Below are 25,719 nucleotides of genomic sequence, written 5' to 3'. Positions count from 1 at the left end.
AAAAATAGGACTTAAAACATGTCAGTGTGGGAATGGTAGTTCTTTGGGAGTCTATTTCAGCCAAGGATCAGTTACCTCACTGAATGTGACTGTTAATTTTTGTATCTCTGTAATCCCAGGCCTATATCCCAGATCAAATCACCTGCATGAGAGCTGACGCGAAATATTGGGGGTTTGAACCATTCTCTTAACATCTTGTTTCCTCTTTCATAGGTGAGTGATGTCAACGATGATGTGAGGCGGGCAGCAGTTGAGTCACTGGGGTTCATTCTGTTCAGGTACAATTTCTAACTCCATCAGTTCTTCAGCCTTCAATTTGATTTGTCTGGGAGATTTTTTTTGAAAGCGTGTGTGCTTCCTCCATCTCACTAACTGAATCAGTTGCTAATGGAAACGCATAGAATAATGGGAGAACGAAATCTGGGTCAGTAGTAAAGCCCATCTGCTGTGAATTTAATGGACCAGTGGATGTATTGGTATGTACTGGGATGAGATATAGATAGACGAAAAAATGAGTCGTGTAACCTTGCGTTGTGAGTGGTGGTGTGGTCTCTTGTGAGAAGTCATCTGAAACTGCACAGTGCCCTGTTATGGGAATCTACACATGAGAAATGACATTTTGGGGCAAAATGTATACTTTTAGTGAAAACCTTTGACTGATGTAGTAGTTTGTATTTCCTCTAAGTGGCTTTGACTGACTTTTGGGGTGTGTGGAGGGTAATCATACACCTCAAGTGAAAGTTGCAGTTTCTGTACACGTTTTAAGGCGAAGTTGGCTTAAATCTAATATGCAAAGTATGAAGAAAATAAAAATTGACCCTCTGAGCTGGTACCAACTCTTGGGTGCTTTACAGGAACCATTGGATATAACGTATGTAGTCTCTGGCTCATTGTGTATGAGGAAATAAAGTGGATTAAAGTAAGTTTCTGAGACGCTCTAGCATGTAAAACTTCTGTGTCTTTTAATTAAACTCTTATTAAAATTTTCCACAGCGAGTTGCCAAGTGGAATTAAGCAAGTGAAGTCTAGTTACAGGGAGTGTGATTTAGGGAATGTATCTGGTTGTATCAAATAATGGATGGCTAAAACTTGAACAGCAGTTTTGCTCAGTACGTATTGGATAAAGTAACTTTTTATTTTTTTATTTTTAAGAAACCGCAGTCATTTATAGCAGTAGACTTCCTAAATAAATATTCAGCAGACAACTTAATGAGCTGTTCAGGAGGTCTCCAGACATATGGCCCAATTGCCTGAATAGAGTAGAGTGAGATAAAGTTGGAAAACTTGAATTCCTCATTCCGTTTGCAAGATAAAGTTCATTAAAAGTCGAATATACAGTCTCTTACTAGACACCCTTGAGATGACACTTCCAAAACAAATGTGTCTGCCTGATGACTGCCTAAAATGTTACTGGAAGCAGTTACTTCTCTAGAACTAACTTTGAAGGTAGGAGATTGTTTTGAAAACAAGACTTTGTTAAAAATAACCTCCACATTTTAAAACCACCATTTAGTTATGCAGACTGTAATGCCAAAATGGGGCATGTAAGTCTTTCATCTTCTGAAATTAGTAGGAGCAAATATTTTTTGGCCGTTGTCAGGACTGAGATCCCCACTTTGAACTTTAGGGTACAAATGTAGGGGCCTGCGTGAAAAACTTCTAAGCTTAATTACCAGCTTAGCTCTGGTTCGGCTGCCACCATTTTCAATGGATTCCCTCCCTGGGAAACCTTGAAAAACCTTCACCAAATCCCTGGTGAAAACAAATCCAACCCCTTGGATTTAAAACAAGGGGAAATTAACCATTCCCCTCCTTCCTCCCACTAACTCCTGGTGAGTCAGGATCCACCCCTTGGATCTTGAACAAGGAAAAATCAATCAGGTTCTTAAAAAGAAGGCTTTTAATTAAAGAAAAAGGTAAAAATCATCTCTGTAAAATCAGTATGGAAATTAACCTTACAGGGTAATCAAACTTAAAGAGCTCAGAGGACTCCCCTCTAGTCTCAGGTTCAAAGTACAGCAAACAAAGATAAACACTCTAGTAAAAGGTACATTTACAAGTTGAGAAAACAAAGGAAAACTAACGCGCCTTGCCTGGCTATTTACTTACAAGTTTGAAATAGGAGAGACTTGTTTAGAAAGATGTGGAGAACCTGGATTGATGTCTGGTCCCTCTCAGTCCCTGAGAACGAACACAGTCCCAAAACAAAGAACACAAACAAAAGCCTTCCCCCCCCAAGATTTGAAAGTATCTTGTCCCCTTATTGGTCCTTTAGGTCAGATGCCAGCCAGGTTACCTGAGCTTCTTAACCCTTTACAGGGAAAAGGATTTTGGAGTCTCTGGCCAGGAGGGATTTATAGTACTGTACACAGGACAGCTATTACCCTTCCCTTTATAGTTATGACAGCCGTCGTCTTCTAGTGTCAAATCACTCACACTGATTCTGTGGGTAGCACTTTACAAAGCCATTGGCATGTGTATTTATTAACTTGGGAAGATGGAAACTTGGCCTGAAATCTTCATTTGTATATTAACATGGGAGGCCAAGTTTCAGACTTGGACTATCATTCTTGTATATTGGTACTGGTATCCCCTTCTAGGCACCTAAATCCCACCTTCGCATGCCCAAGTCTAGAGAGTGGGTTTGTAGTCTGCACAACACGTGGGATCATTCTGGGTGAAATGTGCTCTACTAAGTAAGATTTTATTACTAATATTTTGCTCTTCTATGATGGCTTTTGTCTGGCGATCTCAAAGCACTTAATGAATTTAGACTAGAACCCTGTGAGTTAGGTATGTGTCAACCTAATTTTACAGTGGAGGAAATTGAGGCATAAGGGGTGATGTGACTTACCCAAGATCATACCAGCAAGTCTATGAAAGGGCTGAATCTGCTGCTCCCAGTTCTGTGCTTTGCCATAAACCCTCGTCTTCCCTTGTCTTTTTTTTTTAAATCTAACGCTCACACCTAATAGAACAAGGTGTTGGGGATAGTGAGTGAAAACAATCTTTGCTTATTAATGAGTAAACCAGAGAGAGGATGGTTGCCCAATTACTAAGCTTGCTGGTAGCATCACCATCCTAGGCACAATTGTGATGCGAGCTAATTTCCCATCAGTGGAAGTATCTAAATAAATGAGTAAAAGCTTTTAATGTCAGCCTTTGCATGGAAGTACTCCCATCACTCCCCCTCTCCCCCCCCCGGGCAGCCTGTCTCTGGTGCTTTTGGGAACTCCCTGTTTACTTACCCACAGTTCCACATGGGCACAGCTATTTTTCTGGCTGAGGAGAGCTGCTTCTCTATGGGCATTAGTCAGCTTCAGCAACGTAGAACCCTTGTGGGCCCCAGAGCTGAGCATGTTGTCTCTGCTTTGCTCCAAGCCCTAAAGAATCGACTCCTGGGAAGGCAGAACTTTAATTAAGGCTGTAGAAGAAGCACTTGGTGAAGGAACACCGTTTCAGGGTTATCAGCCCCATTAACGCACCCCACCCTTAACCTCCTCGTGGGCACCCTCTTAAGGTTTCAAGTGTCCTAGCAGTCACCCCTTTCAGGCAGAGACCGGTGTGTGTCTACATTCAGATCGGGGTGGGGGTTAGACTTAGTCTCTCTGCATCTCACTGTGATTTCCCCAACAGGTCAGACTGGGGTCCAGCACCTGTAATTTACTCTTTTTCTAGGGGCTACACAAGCTACCAACCAGCCTTCACAAAGCAGATTATATTGATTCTTAGGGGAAAAGCATCACAGGGAAAACCTCTAAAAACAATACAGGGATTTACGTGTTTACTAAACACTCAGTAATTGCTGATCAGCCCTAGGGTGTCGTGGTAGGCCAAAGGCCTTCCAACCCCTCAGTAAGAGTTGGGGGCCCCCCTCCAGGACCAAAAGTCCTGTCCATTTGCTGAGTCAAACAGAAGACCCTGAGTCTGTTTATACTCAGTGTCTTGCTTGGACTCTCAGCCTCTTGAAAACAGGTAAACCAGTCCTTTCTTCTATCTGCCAGGTGGTCAAGCTTCAAAGCCAGCCTTGGGATTTTGCTCTAATCCCCCTGTGATTCCAGGCACATACAAATGCACATAATTTGTATTGTCTGCAAAGGGCTATGAATAGTCTATAAAACATACTGTCTGGCCTATCTCCATATAATGGCTTTTTGAGGTTTTCAATGTAATAGACAATATGGTTCTGAAAGATATTGCAACCACATGCAGTATATGTTCGCAAGGAACTTTATCTGTGATTTCACATGTGTTGATATGAAACCAGAAGAAGCTAAATCACTGTTAGATGCTCCGGCTCTGTGACTTTGCAGGCTTCACATATAGGCGCAAAGATCTGCTCACTGGGAGAATGTCCTAGGTGTTTAGAAGTCTTCATTGGGCACTTTGCAGGTACTTCCTGGGAAATTAGTGGCAAAAAATGCAGGCAAGAATAGAGGGTTGCGTAAGGGGGATAAGCACTTGCTTCAAATGATACAAATAGCACGTGGGCTGGCTTGGTGACATGATGTTAATACTCTTCCCAGTGTACGTCTACACAGCAGTTAGGTGCCCATGGCTGGCCTGTGCCAGCTGTCTTGGGATAGGTCTATACTTACCTCCAGGTCCAGCGGTAAGCAATCGATCTTCTGGGATCGATTTATCGTGTCTTGTCTAGACGCGATAAATCGATCCCGGAAGTGCTCGCCGTCGACGCCGGTACTCCTGCTCGGCGAGAGGAGTACACGGCATCGACGGGGGAGCCTGCCTGCTGCGTCTGGACCCGCGGTAAGTTCGAACTAAGGTACTTCGACTTCAGCTATGTTATTCATGTAGCTGAAGTTGCGTATCTTAGTTCGAAGTGGGGGGTTAGTGTGGACCAGGCTCAGGCTGCCGGGCGGTTTCACTGTTGTGTAGACGTCCGGGCCCAGGTTAGATCCTGGGCTCTAGGCTCCTGCAAGGCGGGAGGGTCCCAGAGCTCGGGCCCAAGCCTGGACGTCTATACGGCAGTGAAACAGCCCCGCAGCCCGAGCCCTGTGAGTCCGAGTCACCTGGCTGTGTAGACAGACCCCCAGAGGCCTGGGTACAGTACACTCCCCAATTCCACTCTAGTTCATTTACTCAGTCTGTTAGATGCAGCATGGCCAGTCCTAAGGGGAGAGGGCCACGCCTGCTTTCTGAACAGGAATCACTTCATCCCATTAACAGCAAGTATTTCAAGAAAAAGACTCCTTAAAAATCACTGCTTCAGCATGGACTGTTCAAGAGAGTTACTGTGCAGACCGCTGGCTCGTGTTGCAGGCCTTGGTGTGAACGACAGCATTATCTTCTAGTGTCTAAAAGGACTTGGAAGTTATCTGGGTTCTACTTCCTGCACTGCCATTGACTTATTGGTGTGGCCTTGGCTGTCTTGGTGCGTGCTCCCCATTTTTAAAATGGGATAATGATACTTGCTTTTGTAAAGTCCTGTGAGAAGCGGAGGTGAAAAATATTATTGTGTAAAGTATTATTACTTTATTGGCTATTTTAAGCAGAAGACAAAGTACCAGCATTGTTATTTAACACTTATTGCAGTATGTAAAAGGCCATAACCAGGTTGGGCCCCATTGTGCTAGAGGCTGTTCATACCCATCATAGATGTCAGGCCATGCCCCAAAGTGTGGACTGGCTTTAAGACAAAGACATAGCAGGTGGAGGAGACAAACAAGGAAGCTGGGGTAGGGTCTGGGAGACAGGATAACAAATATAGCAGGACACACACTGGTCAGTAGAATGATTGCAGCTTTACCCTGCCTTGCAGTTGTCAGGTTGCTGTTTACCCGAACACACTACAGAAGAAGTGAATTTTGAGGAAAGACTTGGAGGAGAACAAGGTGATGGCTTTCTGGATTTTGCCTGGGTGCTTTCACCACTCGTAAGGGGCGATGTGGGTGAAAACACAGAAGTGCTTATCAGAGACTTGGGCAATGGAGGCTGGTGTCATTGATGGAGCAAAGGCCGGAATTGACCTTGCAATAAGCTAATGGGGCATATAGGTAGGGTGGGGCTAAAATGTGGAGGGCTTTGTCAGAAAAGACTGGAAGTTTGTGTTGATGCAGTGGATTAGGGGGAGCCAGTGGAGGGATTTAAAAAGAAGGGGTGATGTACTCAGAGCAATGAGCCAAGAGAAGTTTAGCGGTGGCATTTTGAACAGATAAGAAGGGGGTGAGTAGACATGCAGTATGCTGTCAGGTTTAATTGTGTGTTTATTTTAATTTTAGGAGTTTACCATTTAAGACCTTTGTTTACAGAATGCCAGCAAGTCAAAGAAGAATTAATTCACACCTGAAAAAAGGGCCTCTTAAAAGTGCCTAAAGCCGGGTGCCCAAAAATGGGGTTACCACAAATTACTTGACAATCTTGATCGCAGGTTACAGAATTGTCCTGTTCGTCGTCTGAAAAATACTCAGTTTGATTCTCTTGTGTGTGATCCAAGACTTCAGTGCATAGTGGTTGTCATAATGAACTCAGTTTATAAATATTCTCAATTCCCTGCATGGGCAGCAGGTGTCTCCCAAGAGCTGTTCTATCATGCACATGGGCACAACCCCTTCTTCACCACACAGGGAGCTAGCGTCGCCAGAGCCCAACTGGTACTGTTTAAGTGACCTCTGTGTGTCTGTAAACAAAAGGAGGATTCTGCACGCTCCTTCCATTCTCGCAGGGATCTTTCATCCAAACAGGTTCTGGCAGAACATTTTTGTTCTTTGATCTCACTGTCACTTTCCCCTCTCCACCAACACGAAGCGTAATTGGTAATTGATAACTTCCTGCTACAAGGGGAGGCTTTCAGGGCTCTGATTTAAACCGTTTACTGTATCCTGACATCTCTGTGGCGCACTAGGTACCAGCCTGCTTCTGCAAGTATCTTTTTATTTTCTGTTGCTGTGCCTCTCCTTAAATTTGACATGCAACATGGCATCTCTACCTCCACAGAACCCCCCAGTGAGTAGCGAGAATAGGACCTCCGCATGGCACATGGCATCTCTTTAAACTAAGCTACAGATCTTGTGCATGCTAAAGTCTAGCCAGGTGAGCTGGAAGTTCTGAACCTGTTTTATCCCCATTCCTGTCCTTAATCCTTGCCCTGGCTACAGCATTTACTCTGACTCTGAACAACCAATATGATAGTTAGGAGCCTAAATATGGAGCCAGTAATGGAGCCTAAATACTAGGAAACTAGGCTACCAGGCAGGGCTTGGCCTGGCCTCTGTACTGCCGAGGATTGGATGCAGTCCTTGGATGCTTGGCAGAGGACTCTTGAGTAGGAGCAGAAGTTATTTTACCTCTCTACTAGGCACTCGTGCAACCGCTGCTGGGATACTGTGTTCAGTTCTGGTGACCACAATTCAAGAAGGAAGCTGATAAATTGAAGAGGGTTCAGAGAAGAGCCATAAGAATGATTAAAAGATTAGAAACCATACCTTATAGTGAGATTAGAACATAAGAACGGCTATACTGGGTCAGACTAAAGGTCCATCAAGCCCAATATCCTGTCCTCTGACAGTGGCCAATGGCAAGTGCCCCAAAGGGAATGAACAGACAGGTTATCATCAAGTGATCCATGCCCTGTCACCCAATCCTAGCTTCTGGCAAACAGAGGCTAGGGACCACATTCCTGCCCATCCTGGCTAATAGCCATTGATGGACTTATCTTCCATGAATCTATCTAGCTCCCTTTTGAACGCCATTATAGTACTGGCCTTCACAACACCCTCTGTCAAGGAGTTCCAGAGGTTGACAGTGCATTGTGAAAAAATACTTTCTTGTGTTTTTGTTTTTAACCTGCTACCTATTAATTTCATTTGGTGGCCCCTTGTTCTTGTAATTTGAGAAGGAGTAAATAACACTTCCTTATTTACTTTCTCTATACCACTCATGATTTTCTAGACCTCTATCATATCCCACCTTAGTCGTCTCTTTTCCAAGCTGAAAAGTCCCATACGGAAGCCGTTCTATACCCCATATCATCTTTGTTGCCCTTTTCTGAACCTTTTCCAATTCCAGTATATCTTTTTTGAGATGGGGCGACCACATCTGCACGCAGTATTCAAGACGTGGGCGTACCATGGATTTATATAGAGGCAATATGATATTTTCTGTCTTATTATCTATCCCTTTCTTGATGATTCCCAACATTCTGTTCGCTTTTTTGACTGTCGCTGCACATTGAGTGGATGATTTCAGGGAACTAACTACAATGACTCCAGGATCTCTTTCTTGAGTGGTAACAGCTAATTTAGACCCCATCATTGTATATGTATAGTTAGGATTATGTTTTCCAATGTGCATTATATTGCATTTATCAACATTAAATTTAATCTGCCATTTTGTTGCCCAGTCACCCAGTTTTGTGAGATCCTTTTGTAGCTCTTCGCAGTCTGCCTGGGACTTAATTAACTTGAGTGGTTTTGTATCATCTGCAAATTTTGCCACCTCACTGTTTACCCCTTTTTCCAGATCGTTTATGAATAGGTTAAATAGGACTGGGCCCAGAACAGTCCCCTGGGGGACACCACTATTTACCCCTCTCCACTCTGAAAACTGACCATTTATTCCTAACCTTTGTTTCCTATCTTTTAACCAGTTACCAATCCATGAGAGAACCTTCCCTCTTATCCCATGACTGCTTATTTTGTTTAAGAGCCTTTAGTGAAGGACCTTGTCAAAGGCTTTCTGAAAATCTAAATACACTATATCCACTGGATCTCCTTTGTCCGCATGCCTGTTGACCCCCTCAAAGAATTCTAGTAGATTGGTGAGGCATGATTTCCCTTTACAAAAACCATGTTGACTATTTCCCAGCAAATTATGTTCATCTATGTGTCTGAGAATTTTGTTCTTTACGATAGTTTCAACCAATTTGCCCGGTACTGAAGTGAGGCTTACTGGCCTGTAGTTGCCAGGGTCATCTCTGGAGCCATTTTTCAAAATTGGCATCACATGAGCTGGCATCTCCAGTCATTGGTACAGAAGCTGATTTAAATGGTAGGTTATAGATGACAGTTAGTAGTTCTGCAATTTCACATTTGAGTTCCTTCAGAACTCTTGGGTGAATACCATCAGGTCCTGGAGACTTATTACTGTTTAGTTTATCAGTTTGTTCCAAAACCTTTTTGCCTCTCACTGCTTCTTTTACTTTGTTGTTTAACCACAGCGGCTCTTCTTTAGTTCTCTTACTATGTTTTTTTAAATTGAGGTAAACATTTAAGTTGAGCCTCTATTATGGTGTCTTTAAAAAGTTTCCACGCAGCTTGCAGGGATTTTACCTTTGGTGCTGGAGCTTTTAATTTCTGTTTCACTCACCTCCTAATTTTTGAGACGATTCAAGGAGCTCAATCTATTTAGCTTAACGAAGAGAAGCTTAAGGGTGACTTGATCACAGTCTGTGAGTACCTACACGAGGAACAAATATTCAATCATAGGTTCTTCTGTCAAGCAGAGAAAGGTCTAGCAAAATCCAGTGACTGGTAGTTGAAACTAGACAAAATCAGACTGGAAATAAGGGGTACATTTTGACAATGAGGGTAACTAACCACTGGAACAATATACCAAGGGTTGTGGTGGATTCTCCATCACTGACCACTTTTAAGTCCAAATTGGATGTTTTTCTAAAAGTTCTACTCTAGGAATTATTGTGGGGCAGGTCTCTGGCCTGTGTTATACAGGAGGTCAGACTAGACCAGTGGTCTCCAAAGTGGGGTGCGTGCAAGAGGATCCTTCAGGGTGCACGGCAGGAGGAGCGCCCTTTTTTTTTTTTTTGGCTTCGTCAGGCGGGAGTCCGAGCGGCTTTTTTTCCCCCCTCCCCCCCACTTCGGCAAAAATGGTAGAGCCGGCGCGGCAGGGGGTGCGTGCTCAAAATTTTTTTACTGATAGGGGTGCGCAATCAAAAAAGTTTGGAGACCACTGGACTAGAGGATCACAGTGGTCCGTCCCTTCTGGCCTTGGAATCTAGGAAAACCTCGTGTGCTAGAGATCAGGAATTGAATAGCATCTTGCATGCCCATGCGTGCACCCTGAAACCACTATGAATCTTGTCCTGCCTCTGCCCTTCCACACTGGAGGATTAAAGACCAACGTATTCTTGCATGAAGATAAAAAACATTTATTTATAAACTATGGCTTCGGTTGTCTTAGAAAGCAATGGCTTGAGTAGCCTGCTTATCCACTCCAGAATTGTAGGGCTCAGCCCCTCTGAAAATCAGGATTAAGTCCTTGCGTGTTTATGGCTTACATCTGTTTTGTACTCAGTGGAGATGAGTGAGCTGTCTGCAGAGAACATTGGAAGTAGCTGGACTGCAGCATGGGAAGGAGGTCAGCTGTTAGATTGCTAAAACTGAGCTTGTCCTTTATGCACAGTGGTGCTGAGGCACCTGGGTCAGGAGCTGGTTACTCCGGCATGCCCTCGGGCTCGTTGTGGGAAGGAGGAAACAGTGGCCGTGTTTGTGACAATTTTAAGCTACCTTTGACATAGCGCTTTATGCGCTTCTTATCCCTGTTTCCTGAGCTGTGGCGCCTCTGCTGTTCGAGATGCTGAGATCTGTTAGAAAGGCAGCATCAGTCTCCTCTTCGGTTTATCAGCAAAGGAAGGGCTGATCGCACACTGGCTTTTGGAGGTATTTACACCTTAGCCCACTCTTAGCTGAGCCCCCTTCTTTAGCAGTTTTTAAAAATGGTAACAAGTCAGCCGCCGTGTTCTGTCAATTTATTGCCTTTCCTCTTTGAATATACCTTCAACTTCCTAGTTACTCTGCTCTGTGGCACTTGCAGCGTCTTCCCCGTGCAGATGTTTCCTAAACCTGTGCAAGTTCAGTTCTAAAGTAACATCCGTGGGTTGCTGGAGGCTAATTGGATGTGCTTGCCTTGGAGAGGCAATAGAGGAGAGGGCACCAACTACTAGCAAGTTCAGTGAACTGCTGGTCCTCTGGTGTTTCACATGCAGTTGGGAGTTGTTGCTCTTTTGTAAGTTATTTCTTAATGGGAGTTGTCCCTTGTTTGACTTGAAAAAGCCTTACATTTTTATTAAACCTAATCTGTGAGCACAGCGGGTCAAGCCCCAAGCTGGATAAGACATATTTCATCTTAAGCGCTGGAGTATGATCAAGGCTTCCACAGGAAGAGGGCATATTGAACTCTCTCTGCAAATGGTTCTGATGTGAAAGATGTGCAGATGATCTCAAAATAGGAGAATGGATTTGCGTAATGATTTATGTTTTCCCTAGGCAATTAGTGCTACTGCTGTAGGACAATTATTGTTAAAAGTTCCATCACACGCTATTAAACATATTTTCCCCTTGGGCTTCAAGTAAATCTGTAACAAGTCCTATAGCAGAGTCTTAACAAAGATAAAAACAACTTGACTTTTCTTTTTCAAGTACATGATACCTTGTTTAGCGATCAGATCTGAAATGACTTCACAGTTAAGTGTTTGCTTGATGCCAAAAAAATTAATGAGCAAAGGAAAGTTTTAACATATAATCAGCATGCAGCAAAGAATTGTGGTTCTCAGATTGATTCATGTGCCCTGTATTCCTAATTGTTGTTGTTTTTTTTCAGTGCTTGAAAGGTGGTTGATTTAATAGATTAACTTTCCCTGAGATCACAACCCTTTGGTCACATGGATACTTCACTTGCATATTTTATACCTCGGAAAGGCTGGGTGTGAACAGTAGCATGCATCTATAACAAATCCCTGAAAATAATTGTTCATGGAGCTAACTCTGCCACAGGTTTGGGCAGATGTCTGCATGTATTTGGCCTTTATGCTGGTGACACTGACATGGCCACAGTGAAATAGAATAAAATGTGTAGCTGACGTTAAATTTTTTGAAAGCATCAACCTTTAGAGCTCTAACTCAAAGCGATTAACAGGTTTTTTGGGTATTTTTAAGCATAAACTTGTGATCCGGGAAACTGTTCCAGTGACTAATTACCCTTCCTGTTTAAAAATCTATGAAAGAAGGTGGTACATTCTCTATCACTTGAAATCTTTACACCAGGATTGGGTGTGTCTCTCTAAAAGAGACACTCTGGTTCAGCCACAAGTTATTAGGCTTGATCCAGAAATTACAGGGTGAAATTTATGTCCTGTTAGGCGGGAGGTCACATAAAATGATTACAGTGGTCCCTTCTATCCTTTAAAATCTATGATCCCTTTTCTCCCATTTGTAGTGAGTTTTAGACTTTTGTTATGGGTTACAATATAAATTCAGACAGGTGGAATTATCTTAACAAATTTTTCTGCACAAAAAGCAGCCTTGATAACAAGGTAGGGAGAAACTCAGTGCTTTAAGCCAGAAATAAGGTATTGGTTATCAGAAAAGGTGGCATCGCCATTAGCGAGAGTGCTAAAATCTTGCTCTGACTTCAAGATGACCTGCAGCATTGTAAAGTGCATGTTGTAATGGTTGCTTAAGTAGTGAAAATTTAAAAAATTGCACTAGTAGCCAAAGCTGAGAGAAGACTTGCTCCAGTTTGAAATAATGCAGTAGTCTTTGTCACTGTAATACAGAGGTGGGCAAACTACGGCCCGCGGGCCACATCCGGCCCGCGGAACCGTCGTGCCTGGCCCCCGAGTTCCTGGCACGGGAGGCTATCCCCCGGCCCCTCTCCTGCTTTCCTCCCTCCCCCGCAGCCTCAGCTTGCTCGCCCTGCGACAGGCGCAATGCTCTGGGTGGCGGGGCTGCAAGCTCCTGGGGCCTGACCCGATCTCTGAGCTGCGCGGTGGTGGTGTGGCGGCATGGCCCAGCTCCAGCCAGGAGGTGTGGCTCTAGCGCCGCCAGCCACCGGTGCTCCAGGCAGTACGGTAAGGGGGCAGGGAGCAGGGGAGGTTGAATAGAGGGCAGGGGAGTTCGGGGTGGTGGTCAGGGGGCAGGGGGTATGGCTAGGGGTCGGGGTGGTCGTGGAGGGGGCACAGGGGGTTGAATGGAGGCAGGAGTCCTGGGGGGACAGTCAGGAAGGAGCGGGGAGTTGGATGAGGCGACAGGGAGCAGTCAGAGGCAGGGGTTCTGGGGGCAGTCGGGACAGGGAGAAGAGGTGGTTGTATGGGGCTGGGGTCCCGGGGGGGGGCCATCAGGAATGAGAGGAGGGGTTGGATGGGGCAGAAGTTCGGGGGGGGGGGTAGATAGGAGGTGGGGGCCAAGCCATGACCCCCCTCCCCTAACCGGCCCTCCATACAATTTATGAAACCCGATGCGGCCCTCAGGCCAAAAAGTTTGCCCGCCCCTGCTGTAATAAATGACCATTGCTCATGCACTGTAAGGAAAAGTGCCTCCTAGTTTCTTTTATTTTAAGGATTTCTTGGCATTTTGTTAAGGAGATAGATAGGGAGTTGCATTTAGAGCATGAGGAGACTTGGGGATGTGAAAGAGCTCCTCGTTATGGTTCTTTTAAATTAGAATGCAGTACTGTGGTACTTCTTATCTTTGTGTCTCATATAACTATAGGCGTGGTAAGTCATCTCTTGGTCATAGTGTTCAGCAATTTTCTTCCAACACTGCACTCCAAAGTGTTTCTTGGTTGCTTGGAGGGATGGGGAAAGATCACAGTGAAGTCTTCATTTCTGTAGCAAGAGGGCCAGTCTTTGCTCAGCAAGTCCCTTATATCAGGTTGAGTAGTACAAAGAGTGCTCCTCCGATAAGTGCTCCACTGTGCGTGAAATCAGGTGTGTGTGGGGGGAGATGCTTTGAGACTAGAGAGCAAGACATAGGGTCTCAGGAAAGTTGTGGGTTATCATGGCTGTAGCTGGTGTTATATACTGGGATGACAGTTGTTTATTTGCATGTCATGTTTAGGAACGTAGCGGTAACAGCCTCGCTACTTGGAACATACAAAAAGAGCCCGGGCAAAGTACAGTGTAGGGCCCAGTCTTGCAGTGGCTGAGTTGAAGGACGAGAGAGGCTATATAGCTTGATATGGCTTTTCTCCAACTTAGAGCCTCACAAAGATGGGGCAATTAATTAAATCTTTTTCTCAAGGGTTTCATGTTACTGGGATAAATTCTCAAAGTAAACTGTATACTGGGAAATCTTTCTCTCAGGATAATAAGCATCTGTAGTTAGTAAAGCCAAAAATGGCATTGGCTTGAAAGTTTTGGATTTTACGGCTTCATTTTTTAAATGCATGAATCCTTAAGGGAGGCTTTGTCAAAGTAAAATATTATTGTAAAGCAGCCCGGAGGCATGAATAAACCCTGAAATGTTTTGAAGGTCAGGGTGTTGGTTGCAGGATAGCACAGAAAGCAAGTGGATGGCTCAGCGGTGTGTTTACTTTGATGCTGTTGTGTATCTGTCTGCTTTCCCCTCATCCTGCTCTTTTTGCTGATGATCATGGGCTACAAATCCTCTCTCCTTGCTGATGTTTACGTGCTACGTACTATCAAAGCGGTTTATAAAATATTTATTGTAGCTGGTGGAAAACAGCATTTAAATTTATGATTTCTGACCTTTTCTCATTTAAGAGGGACTATCTAAATAAAAATCGTATTTTAAATTTCATTTCCTGCATTACCACCTCACTTCTTTAACTGGTAAGAATGTTTACAATCTCTTTATTTTTCACAACCTCTCGTTCACTCTGCTCTTCGCTCAGTTTAGGAATGGTCTGTAGAACCAATTTCATTTTTACGTTCTCATACATTAGAACAGTTTTCAACCTTTCCAGACTATTGTACCCCTTTGAATCTGATTTGTCACATGTACCCCACCTCACTTAAAAATTACTTGCTTGCAAAATCAGACATAAAAATACAGAAAAGTATCACAGCGCACTATTACTGAAAAATTGCTTACTTTTTCTAATTTTTACCATATAATTAAAAAATAAAATGATTGGAATATAAATACTATACTTACATTTCAGTGCGATACTTGCGCCTGTTTTTTGTCTGAAGCCCAAGCCCCAGGCAGGGGGCTGAATAATGTAACTTAGCTTCGTGGGGCATTGAGCAATTGCCTTGCTTGTTACCCCCAATGCTGGCCCTGCACTTGCGACCCCCCCTAAACCCATCCTGTGACACCCCCAGGTTGAGAAACACTAATCTAGATGAGTTGAGTACCCCCTGGAAGACTTCTGGATACCCTCAGGGGTACCCTGGTTGAGAACCACTGCATTAGAACAATGCTGTGCAGTTTGAAAATACTTCAGGAGAATTATGAAATGCAAAAAAGATCTATAAATGTAACAATTGTAGTTAGGTGGTCTGAATCTGGACTTAAAGTGCTAAAAGTATGATTCTAATGAACAACTCCTTTAGCTGGCAGCTGTAGTAGGCTTTTATTTTCTTGTGGGAACCACTAGAGGGGGCAAAGACTCACACTCTGGTCTGTGTATTGCAGAGAATACAGTAAAACCTCAGAGTTACGAACCTCTCGGGAATGGACGTTGTTCGTAACTCTGAACAAAACGTGATGGTGGTTCTTTCAAAAGTTTACAACTGTGAACATTGACTTAATACAGCTTTGAAACTTTACTATGCAGAAGAAAAATGCTGCTTTTAACCATCTTAATTTAAATGAAACAAGCACAGAAAGTTTCCTAACCTTATTCAGTCTTTTTAAAAACTTTTCCTTTATTTTTTTAGTAGTTTACGTCTAACATGGTATTGTACTGTATTTGCTTTTTTTGGTCTCTGCTGCTGCCTGATTGCATATTTATGGTTCCAAATGAGGTGTGCGGTTGACCGGTCAATTTGTAATTCTGAGGTTCTATTGTACTTCTAATTATTTTAGAAATTGGGGCCTAAATTACCTGACAAATATATTTTCAGCTAGTGGTATGCATGTAGCTTATGCATCTATCCTAGTAGGGATGTATTAATGAGATATCATGAATGATTTCTTATGTTTTGGGTTTTTTTTATAAAGAGCCTCAACATCTTGGCAATTGAGGGCTGATTTCAAATTAAAAAATAAAAAATGAAACCCAAACACTTGATTTGCTCCCTCAAGATTTAGAAAATCTTTTCTAAGGCTCATGTAGCCTCCTTTTGTGCAAAAGGCAGATGGCAACTTTTCTGGCTAATTGAATACAGACCTAAGTGACATTCTCTCGTCATCTGAACTGTTATGTTCTTGACACGTTAATCAGGAAGGGGAAATATTTGGAGAAGCTAATTTACCCAATTGTTAAATCTTGTGTAGAAAAGGTTAAAAAGGTTTTATTTGAACCTTCCACCTATTTTATCTTTATTTGCCAGATAAAAGGGACCTTTTTTTCTTAAAAACAAACAAAAGCTTAATAGCAACAGAAATGCCTTCGTGCCTTAGGGAAAAAAGGAAATTAAAACTGTTTGGATTTAAAAATTCTGTGAGTGTTTGCAACCCTTGCTTTATGCTAGTACAGGAGAACCCAAAGCTGAAAATGATTAGAAACTAGTGAAACTGACTAGTCTATTTTCATTAACCAAAGCAGAGCGTCTTACAGAACATAAACAGCATTCATCATGAAAGTGATCTAGGACATTACAAATTTGTCAGGTTTAGTAATCAGAGTTCATGTTAGTAACGCAAGGAAACTTGTTCCAAAAATTGGATTTTTAAGACTGTGGGTAAAATTTTCAGAAGTGCTATGTGATTTAGGAGCCTGACTCTCATTGAAAGTCAATGGGATTTAGGTCCCTAAGTAGAACTGGATGAAATTTTTCAACTGAATTTTTTGGGGCAAAAAATGCAGATTCAGGTCAACTGAAACATTTCCAGAATTTGTGTAGTTTTTGGTGAATTGTTTTACTTGAAAACCACTTAAATAAAAAAAAGTTTCATATTTACATTTTCAAAATGAAACTTTTGACTCTCGTTTCTAAATCACCTTTCATTTTATTTTGTAAATAATAGGGAAAGAAAGATGAAAACAAAACATTTCAGGTCAAATTAAGCATTTCATTCAACTGAATTAATTTTTTTTTTTTTTTTTTTTTAACTTTTTGATTCACCGGAAATTTTGAAAAAAATTCTGTTTTGAGTCAACCCACATTTAAATCTTTTCCCTGATTTTTTTCGGAATTGCCTGTGATCTGAAAAATCTGTCGTCTGCACTGCTGTTCTCACAAGTGCTTAAGGTCTGAGCTACATTTGGAAATTCTATCAATAAAACCGTTTCAGTTAACGATAAGGTGTGTGGTGTGTGTTTTTTTTGTTTTGTTTTTGTTTTTTTTAAACCAAAATGGTTATATCAGGCTATGCTCTAGGTGTGGACGCAGTTATATTAGCTTATACTAATAGCGCTTATTCCTCTTTCTGTACAGGAGTGAACTATACTGGTATAAGCAATTTTATTTTGGTAGAGCTGAATCCACACTGGGGACATTTTGATATGTAGACAAGACCTTTGCAAATGGGACTTAAGCTCCTAAGTCTCTTATCAACTTTTGAAAATGTTGTGTCTTCAGCTCCTAATTGGAGGCTAGAATGCTAAGACTACAAGTGGACTGATATGTTGGGTTTAAACCTGAGCTAGGTGTCTCAGTAGTCTATACCTGGTTTTTATCCTACTGAGACCTGAAACTGTTTCTTCATGGAGTAACACTCTCCTTTATATTTTAGAGCCTAAAAATATTCTCTCTAGTAGGAGTCATTCCATGTTTTAGAAATCTTTTAGAATGGCTAAATCCTAGCATGCATAATGAGAAGGGGAGAAACACATGGTTATGTCTGGTATGCTTTTTTTTTTTTTTTTTTTTAAATTCCAGCAAGTGTTCAGAATTTGTGAAACAACTTATGTAAGATTGTAAATATGAAATTTCATTACTCAATGACAAAACAAAATGAGAGGCAATGGATTTCTTTATAATGCATGAAATTAGCAGAGGGTTTTTTTATTAGGTAATTTAAAAATGGACTGTTCAGAAAAGGAAGTTTCATGGTAAAGTCAGGAGAAAATACTGAGATACTTGAACCATGAAATGAAATTGTTTGGTGAAGAATTAATAACTTTTATTATGGCAGAGAAACTTGCTGTTGGATATTTACTAGAGAATATTATACCTGGGTATTTTGCAAAATAAGTCATTTGTTATGCACTGTTTAGTGACTTTATGAGAAATGAACCTCGCTCTTGTAAAAGAAGAGTACCCTCCGTATTTCTAGAAGTGTGTGTATGTAAACATGATTCCTTATAGGACAAAGAGCTTTCCATTTAAAGGGACACTGTTCTTTTTGTTTTTAAGTATCTGGGAAGGATTCACATACAAAGATGTTGGGGGCCTCAAAAATTTCTAGATAGATGGGGCTTGCAATTTAGTCAATTAAAAAAAATAAAATAAAAGCAGATTCAAAAGTAGATGATAGTTACTGTGATTAGTTTCCTATTTTTAAAAAAATGTCTGTCTGTCTGACTTGCTGCTGTTCGGAAGACCCTTGCAAACTGAGGAGAAACTGAATATATAGACGGGTTTCAGAGTAGCAGTCGTGTTAGTCTGTATCCTCAAAAAGAACAGGAGTACTTGTGGCACCTTAGAGACTAACAAACTTATTTGAGCATAAGCTTTCATTAGTCTCTAAGGTGCCACAAGTACTCCTGTTCTTTTTGTGAATATATAGAGAAACCTCAAAAGTGGCTATCTAGAAAGTGCTGTCAAATGCAAAAGTAAACACTGTAAAGAGAGTTTTTCTACTTTCAATTAGTCAGTGGTGGTTACTTGTATAACAACAGTAGTTTAAGTATGTTTTAATCAGAATGATCAAGAAGTTTTATACAGTAAGGTCACTTTATGGTGGTATTAAATACACCTCTTAGGTATCGGGTATGTTGGTACTTCTGTGTCCATTTTGCATGGAAAGGATCAGGTACTTCTGTAGCAATTTCTGGTGGACAGAGAGATACTTTCTGCAGTTTCATATTGCAAGTTTCCATGTTGTTCAAAGTTCCATCAAAACATTTGCTGCCCTTAGATTATTTTACTTTCATTGCTGATGTTACATACAATATACAGCATAAAAAGAAATTTGTAAACTACTACCAGCTTCTGCTGACTTATGGTTTTTATGTACAAGCTCCTGAAGTTGACTTTTCCATTGTAGTAAGGAAATAATTAAAAAAAAAATACTGCCTCCCCCGATAAACTCCATGGAAAACATGCCAGTTTTGCTAACAAACAAAGTTGTATTAACAACTCTAAAGCTAGCTTTCTAATACACAGAATGTTGTACGGTTTCATGTTAAAGATTTGTTTAATACATTTTTGTATGGAATTTTTTTATTTTGGAACCGTTTGGAAGTTGAAGCTAATGCAGAATGCTGTAGCCCACTTAAGTGGAGTTCATAGTGGAGCGCGCTAGACTTGCACTCTGTGAACTTTACTGCTTGCCAATAAGCTTCTGAACTGAATTCAGGATATTGAGTTCTAACCTATAAAGCCCTAAATGGCCTGGCACTTGGTTGTCTGAGACCCCTCTTTCCTCGGCTCCTTTCTTCTCAGCAGGACCGGCTCTAGGCACCAGCAAAACAAGCTAGTGCTTGGGGCGGCACATTTTTAGGGGCGGCATGGCTGGTGCCAGAATGCCGCCCCTAAAAATGTGCCCCGGCCGCCCTAGCTCACCTCCGCTGCTGCTGCCACGGCGCGCGAAACAGCTGATTCGTGCGCCGTGGCAGCTCGGGGTCTCCTCCCTCCCTCCCAGGCTCTCAAACCTGGGAGGGAGCGGGAGATCCCGAGCAGCCGTTTCGTGCGCCGCTGCTCCCCGTCCCTCCCAGGCTTGGGAGCCTGGGAGGGAGGGGGAGAAGCAGCGCCCGTGCCGCGGCCACTCGGAGTCTCCCCCTCCATCCATCCCTCCCTCCCAGGCTCTCAAACCTGGGATGGGGGGAGACTCCGAGCGGCCGCGGCGCGGGCACTGCTTCTCCCCCTCTCTCCTAGGCTTGAGAGCCTGGGGGGAGGAGGCAGGGCTGGGGATTTGGGGAAGGGGCGGTGTTGAGGCGGGGCCGGGGGGGGGGAAATTAAAGGAAGGGGGGGGGGGGGGAGAAGGCGGCCAAAATTGTTTTTGCTTTGGGCGGCAAAAATCCTAGAGCCGGCCCTGCTTCTCGGCTCTCTGTGAGCTGAGGGATGAAAACATTATCTACCACCTCCACAAGGGAGATCAGCAGAGCTGCTGAAGCTGCTGGGAGGGCATTGTCTTCTGGGGGTAGAGGGTGTGCCTTGAGTTTCGATCCTACTCCCCCCACTTGGTCTGCAAGATCCCAGATTTGTTAACTGCTGAACATGCTGCAAAGCTCATAATTCCTCCCTCTTTGTTAAGGCTGTCGAGGAGGGTGTGAGTGGAGGTGGATGTTTTTATGAGCAGTCCTTTTGTCTCTGTTTATGTTGTAATTTTGACTTGCGGGATATGCAGCCAGAGCAGTAGATAAGCATCTGTAGATATATTTTAAAAATTGGAAGAAATAAACAACCGTATGATCAAGCATAACAGTTCTGAAGGAACCGTTCTGTCCCATGCCAGTGTGTATATTAACTCAGTTTTAAGGAGTTTTCATCTTGTGTCTCGTAACTTAAAAAGACAATTCAACTGCCAAATCTGAATTTCTGTAACAAAGAAAAAATCAAGCAAACTGGGAATTGCATAATTTAATATTCTATTTTGTACCTGGGACCTATGGGAGTTTCCAGATGGTTGATTTAGCACAACACGGCCCATATTCTATAAGAATTAAGAGAACTGCAGCCCAAACACTGATTATTATTTTTTTGGTACTTGTGTAGATTTCAGACCTTAAGGGTTAAATGGTTTTTTTTTTAACATTTTTTATTAAACAAAGAGTGTAGTTTTCATCCAAAAAAGGGCTTGAGTTTTGCTGGTGAGTGATTAACTGCATTATAAACGTTTATAAATCATTTTTGTTTATGCAGATACCTATATATACTAGAAGTTGAGAATTGCAAAGCTTTCTCACTTGGAAGTGTAGCTAAAAGGAAATGTGCAATGACAGCAAAAGGATTATTTTCCAAACAAGTTTATTCTACTTCATGCTGATGCTAGCAGCTGGAATGTCTATCCAGCTGACTTTTCTGCGCCCTGCACAGTGTAATATTTAGCTGCTGTATAACCAATTGCTTACCCTCCAACAGTAACTTGCAGCAGTTCCTTCATATCAGAGCGCCTCTTACTAATGGAGGTCATTTGTTTTAGTTCTTCTGTAGTCTTGTAGATATTGTTGCTAAAATGAGGACTCTTCTGTCCAGTATGATTTTTTTTTTTTTAATTCCCTATCCCTGTCTTCCTCTTCTTATCCTCCCCCCCCCCGCTCATAACCACACTTTTTGGGTATGTCTGCCCTGCAGCTAGAAACCTGCGGCTGGCCCACGGGGCTTGGGCTAAAGGGCTGTTTAATTGCAGGGTTGATGTTCGGGCTCAGGCTGCAGCCCATACTCTGGGACCTCCGCACCTCGCAGGATCCTAGAGCCTGGGCTCCAGCCCAAGACCAAATCTCTATACCACAATGAAAACAGCCCCTTAGCCCAAGCCCCACAAGCCCGAGTCAGCTGGCATGGGCCAGCCATGGGTTTTTAATTGCAGTGAAGAACATACCCTGTTGTGAATTGTCCTCTCACCAAGATGTTTGTCTCTACATAGAAGCATGCTCGTCTCTAACTAGCCTGGTTTTCCTTTCTGGATTTTCAGGTTAAAATCTAGTCTTACACAATCTCTTCCTCGATATGGATTGTGACATGACTGAGGTTTCCTTGCTCAGTGTCTAAATTGGGTAACTGGGACAGCTGATAGGAGTTTCTATTGATGTACATAGACCTTGGCAATTAAATTTAGATGACTACTTGCTGGATGAAAGAGGGTTTGGTGAAATACATGTTTGCTTGGGTGAGGCAGTTGCTCATGAAAGCCTGTTCAGGGGTTGTTTTCTGCTGTTACTCTCACAGAAGTCATCCTCTGGGACACACTAGGACTGGGAAACAAACTGGATTTTGACTTGGGATTCTTATTACAGACTGTCAACTCTACCAAAGTTATTGCTGAGGCAGCCGATGAGCTAAATTACCTTTCGCTCCTTCAGGGTGCTCCATCCTAGGCCACAGTTGAGTTGGTTAGTGGAGTGAGAGGAGAAACTTCTATTACTGCTGCCTGGGCTTTTGCTGTATCCTTTCATTGCCAATACTTCTTTTCCTTCCCAAGATAGGGTATATGTGAATAAATAAATCACTTGCTTTGCTTAGGCATCCGGTAGCTTTAATCAGAAGCACATTAGAGAGCTGTTTTTGTTGGTTGGTTTTTGTTTTTTTGTTTTTTTTAAATCTAGAACAGTTCCTGAAGAAGGGTGAAGAATTTTACCTGATACACATGTTCAGCATGAGGATGGATGCAATTGTCTGCTATATGACCGTTTTTTATGACTTGCTAATTTGTATGAACCCAGGCTCTGCTCCTCAGAAATGTAGTCTCTTGGCACTATTACGGTGCTAGACAATCCAAAGTGAACTGTGTGCTGGGTTAGTTTGTCATCTTAAATATTCCCCCTTCACGAAGGTTGATATTGCTTTGATTGCAAATTGTTCTAACACATTTACTGGTCTGCTGTGATCAGACCACCTATGAATTTGACCCAAAGAGGAGCTCTGTCTACCTCAAATGCTGTCTCTTTCACCAGCAGAAGGTGGTCCAATAAAAGACATTACCTCACTTACCTTGTGTCTCTAATATCCTGCGACCAACACAGCTACCAGAACACTGCAAATATGAATTTGAACACACTTGTGGTTTCAGAGCATCCTCCTTATAACTTAGGTGATAATGTGCAGGTGAAGTTGGTTGAATATTTTTGTTGCTCTTCAAAATATTTTTAGAAGAAAAATTTAGTTTAAGATAATGCAGATCGAATTGAGGCTTTCTATTATCAGTTGTTCTCCCTTAAAGTTTGGCTGCTATTCACAGCTGTAACAACCCATTACTACTGGGCTTTCTGATAACAGAGGTATTGAGCAGAAATTTTGACTAGTAGAAAAAGATTCCAATGTTTGTTTATTTTTTTTCAATGCTTAATGAGGTGCGGGGGGAGAGGGAAAATGTAATGTAATATAACTACCAACGAAACACGTTTTAAATCCCTTTCCTGGAATTCTGTGGCATTGTTACTTCAGGTTCTCTTTTATGTAAAATGTATTGGGAAGGCCATGTTATCTTTAGTGCTCTCCATTCTGTAGATAAACAAATAATTTTGCTGCATAGGCTTTATTAGCTTTAAAAAGGAGCTTTAAAAGCTTAAAGAAGGGTGGGGGGGAGCTTTGTGCTGAAGCTGATACAGATTAGAAATGAAAACGGTGAAAAGATAAGTGACTGCAGACTGTAAGAATTAAAATAGCTTTGGGAAATATGATTTTCTTCCCAAGAAGAAACAGTGATGTAATCATCTGGAACTGTCAAGAAGTTTTTGAGCCCCCGGATCTGCAGTAGCCATTGCGTTAGGTTTTTACAGCTTGTTGGGAGAGATAAAGGGACTCCCTTTCCTTTAGCAGCACATATTTGTAGCTTTGTGTCATAGATGATTGTGTTGCAAAGACTGCAGAAAGTTGTTAGATGTAAATTCTTTCCAATTCTTTAATTTTAATTAAGAATCTGTAACTCTTTCTAATTCAGTTGAAGTGCATTAACGTACAGGTCTAGCTGATGTGGAAATGTCCTGGTAGGTCCTTTGTTGGTATCAGCTTTGAGAGCCGATGTATAGGTAGGCTACTGGCTGCTGACACCGTTTTAAACTCCATGTCATCTGAACCTGATCAGAACAGTGTCACGTTGGTAACATCCAAGGGGCCTGTTCCTGCACCCATTGAAGTCGATGGCAACACTCCCACTGGCTTGAAAGGGTGTAGGAATGAGCCCTAAAACACCACCAAGTTGTCCAATTTCATTAGCGCTCCCAGTGTTACTTACTCTGAAGGAGCTAAACTGGCATTATGCCAAAAAAATAAAATCCCACAATTGCTATCTTCCCTTGTCAAGGCAAGGCTCAGTCATTCAAGCAGGACGCTGGAATTCAGGAGGCTTTGGGGTTTTCTTTCATACTCTGCCACTGACTCACTCTCTTTTTAAGAAAGTCACTTGCTCTCAGCTCCCTAATTTCCTGTTCCTACAAAAGTGACGTCATCCCTATTTTAAAGGGTGTTGCCATCCTCTGATGACAGTTGTTGTATAAATACAAAGTAACCTTATTCTCTCCTTTTGATAAATTAAGGCATTAAAAGTCTAAGTGCCTTGAGTTTCACCCTGCTTTATTTCCCTGGTAATAAATGTTCATACGTTCGTGAGTGCATTATCATCATTAATGCGCACACTGGTGTACCCTGGGGTATGAGGCTGAAAGCAATAACTGCATCAAAGCTGAAGGAAGAGGCTGTGGTTAGATCACATTCCAGACAGAGTAAAGACTGCTTTACTAGTTTTAGTTTTCATAGTTCCCTATAGCTGTTTGATCTTAATTTTAAGAACGCCTCTTCTTCCTGCTCTTTAAAACAAAAACAAAACAAAAAGAAACAGGATAGAATCTGAAGATACCTGTAGCTGGTCAGGGCTGAAGTTATCAGCATTATTAATTACTCTTAGTTTGGTTACCAAGTTACTGTTATCTGCTCTCTTGGTACAAACCATTTTAAAACATGCTTTCTTAGCAGACCACAGTTTCACAAACTTTATCTGAGGAGGTGAAGGCTGAAGCCACCAAAACACTGGATTTTCAGGAAACCCTAACCATCGTTAGACAGTTGGTAAATCTTGTTTGTTTTTATGGCAATATTGTAAAATAAATATTTACATAAAAGACGAGTGACAGAGTTACAAATTAGCATGCATAACTTGTTTAACATTCTGAAAATATTTTAGGCATTCTTTGAGACTGGGAAAGCATAAATGTTCAGGATAGATGGCCAAGTATGTGTTGAATCTTGATTCTACTCCTCTTCTCCGCCCATTGAAAAGAACCCTGTCTGATCTAGTAGTTGGAACTGATCAATGTTGATTTCAATTATATCGTTCGATGTCTGCTTGTCCCAAGGCCATCTGACACCAGTTAAGGCAATGAAATTCCTGATGGGCACATTTTAGCAAAAATCTAGAATCAATTTGTTATATCTTGTGTATTCAGACTGAAATCTTGGCTCCTTGAAGCCAGTGGTAGATCTCCATCGCCTTCATGGAGGCTAGGATTTCATGCCTAGGGGTTAAAAGGATCCCCATCAGCACACCTTCCAGTGTATGTGGCAAAAGGCTTTGCTATCTTTTCATTTGGTGACTGTGTAAATTTTGGGCCAGGGAAGGGGATTTAATTCATTAACAGTGAGCAAAAAAGAGAATTTGGCCTATTAAATCAGTTATAACTGAGGTAACTGTAAGAGACATTCTCAGATTCTTGACTTCCTGTTGCTCACATAAAGTAGAAAAGTGCCATGCCATCCTTCTTACTAAAATAAATGCCTCAGCTTTTCTTCCGGTAAAATAAACTAACAGCTCAATATTCATGAGTAACCTGAAAATAACAAGGCCACGTGTGAGAGCCGCAGAGGGAAAAAGAATTCAATAAGGTAAGAGATTTTCCCCTATGCAGAAAACAACACATGGGGGCGATTTCAGCATGTGGAATTTCCATCTCATTGTACTGGCAAGGACAGGGATGCTCCCTGGAGAATGGGCAAGGGAAAATTTCTCTCTGATACCAGTGGATTTTCCTGTGGCACCCTTTCCTCACAGCACAATAGGAGTGAGTAGGAAACCAAGT

At 42.1% G+C, this 25,719-nt stretch overlaps 1 protein-coding gene across 1 annotated transcript in view; it reads left to right on the top strand.

The window, feature by feature from the left end:
- PSMD1 (proteasome 26S subunit, non-ATPase 1) overlaps window positions 1-25,719 on the top strand; it is a 124,768-nt gene that overhangs the window by 22,749 nt on the left and 76,300 nt on the right. Inside the window, exon 16 of the mRNA XM_034780945.1 lies at window positions 214-278. Within this exon, the coding sequence (XP_034636836.1) occupies window positions 214-278 (65 nt within the window). The remainder of the gene's footprint in view (window positions 1-213; window positions 279-25,719) is intronic.

Source organism: Trachemys scripta, chromosome 9 (genome assembly GCF_013100865.1).
Source record: "Trachemys scripta elegans isolate TJP31775 chromosome 9, CAS_Tse_1.0, whole genome shotgun sequence".
NCBI classification, from domain to species: domain Eukaryota; kingdom Metazoa; phylum Chordata; order Testudines; family Emydidae; genus Trachemys; species Trachemys scripta.
The sequence above is the reverse complement of the archived record's forward strand: the minus strand, read 5'-3'. Positions and strand labels throughout refer to the sequence as shown.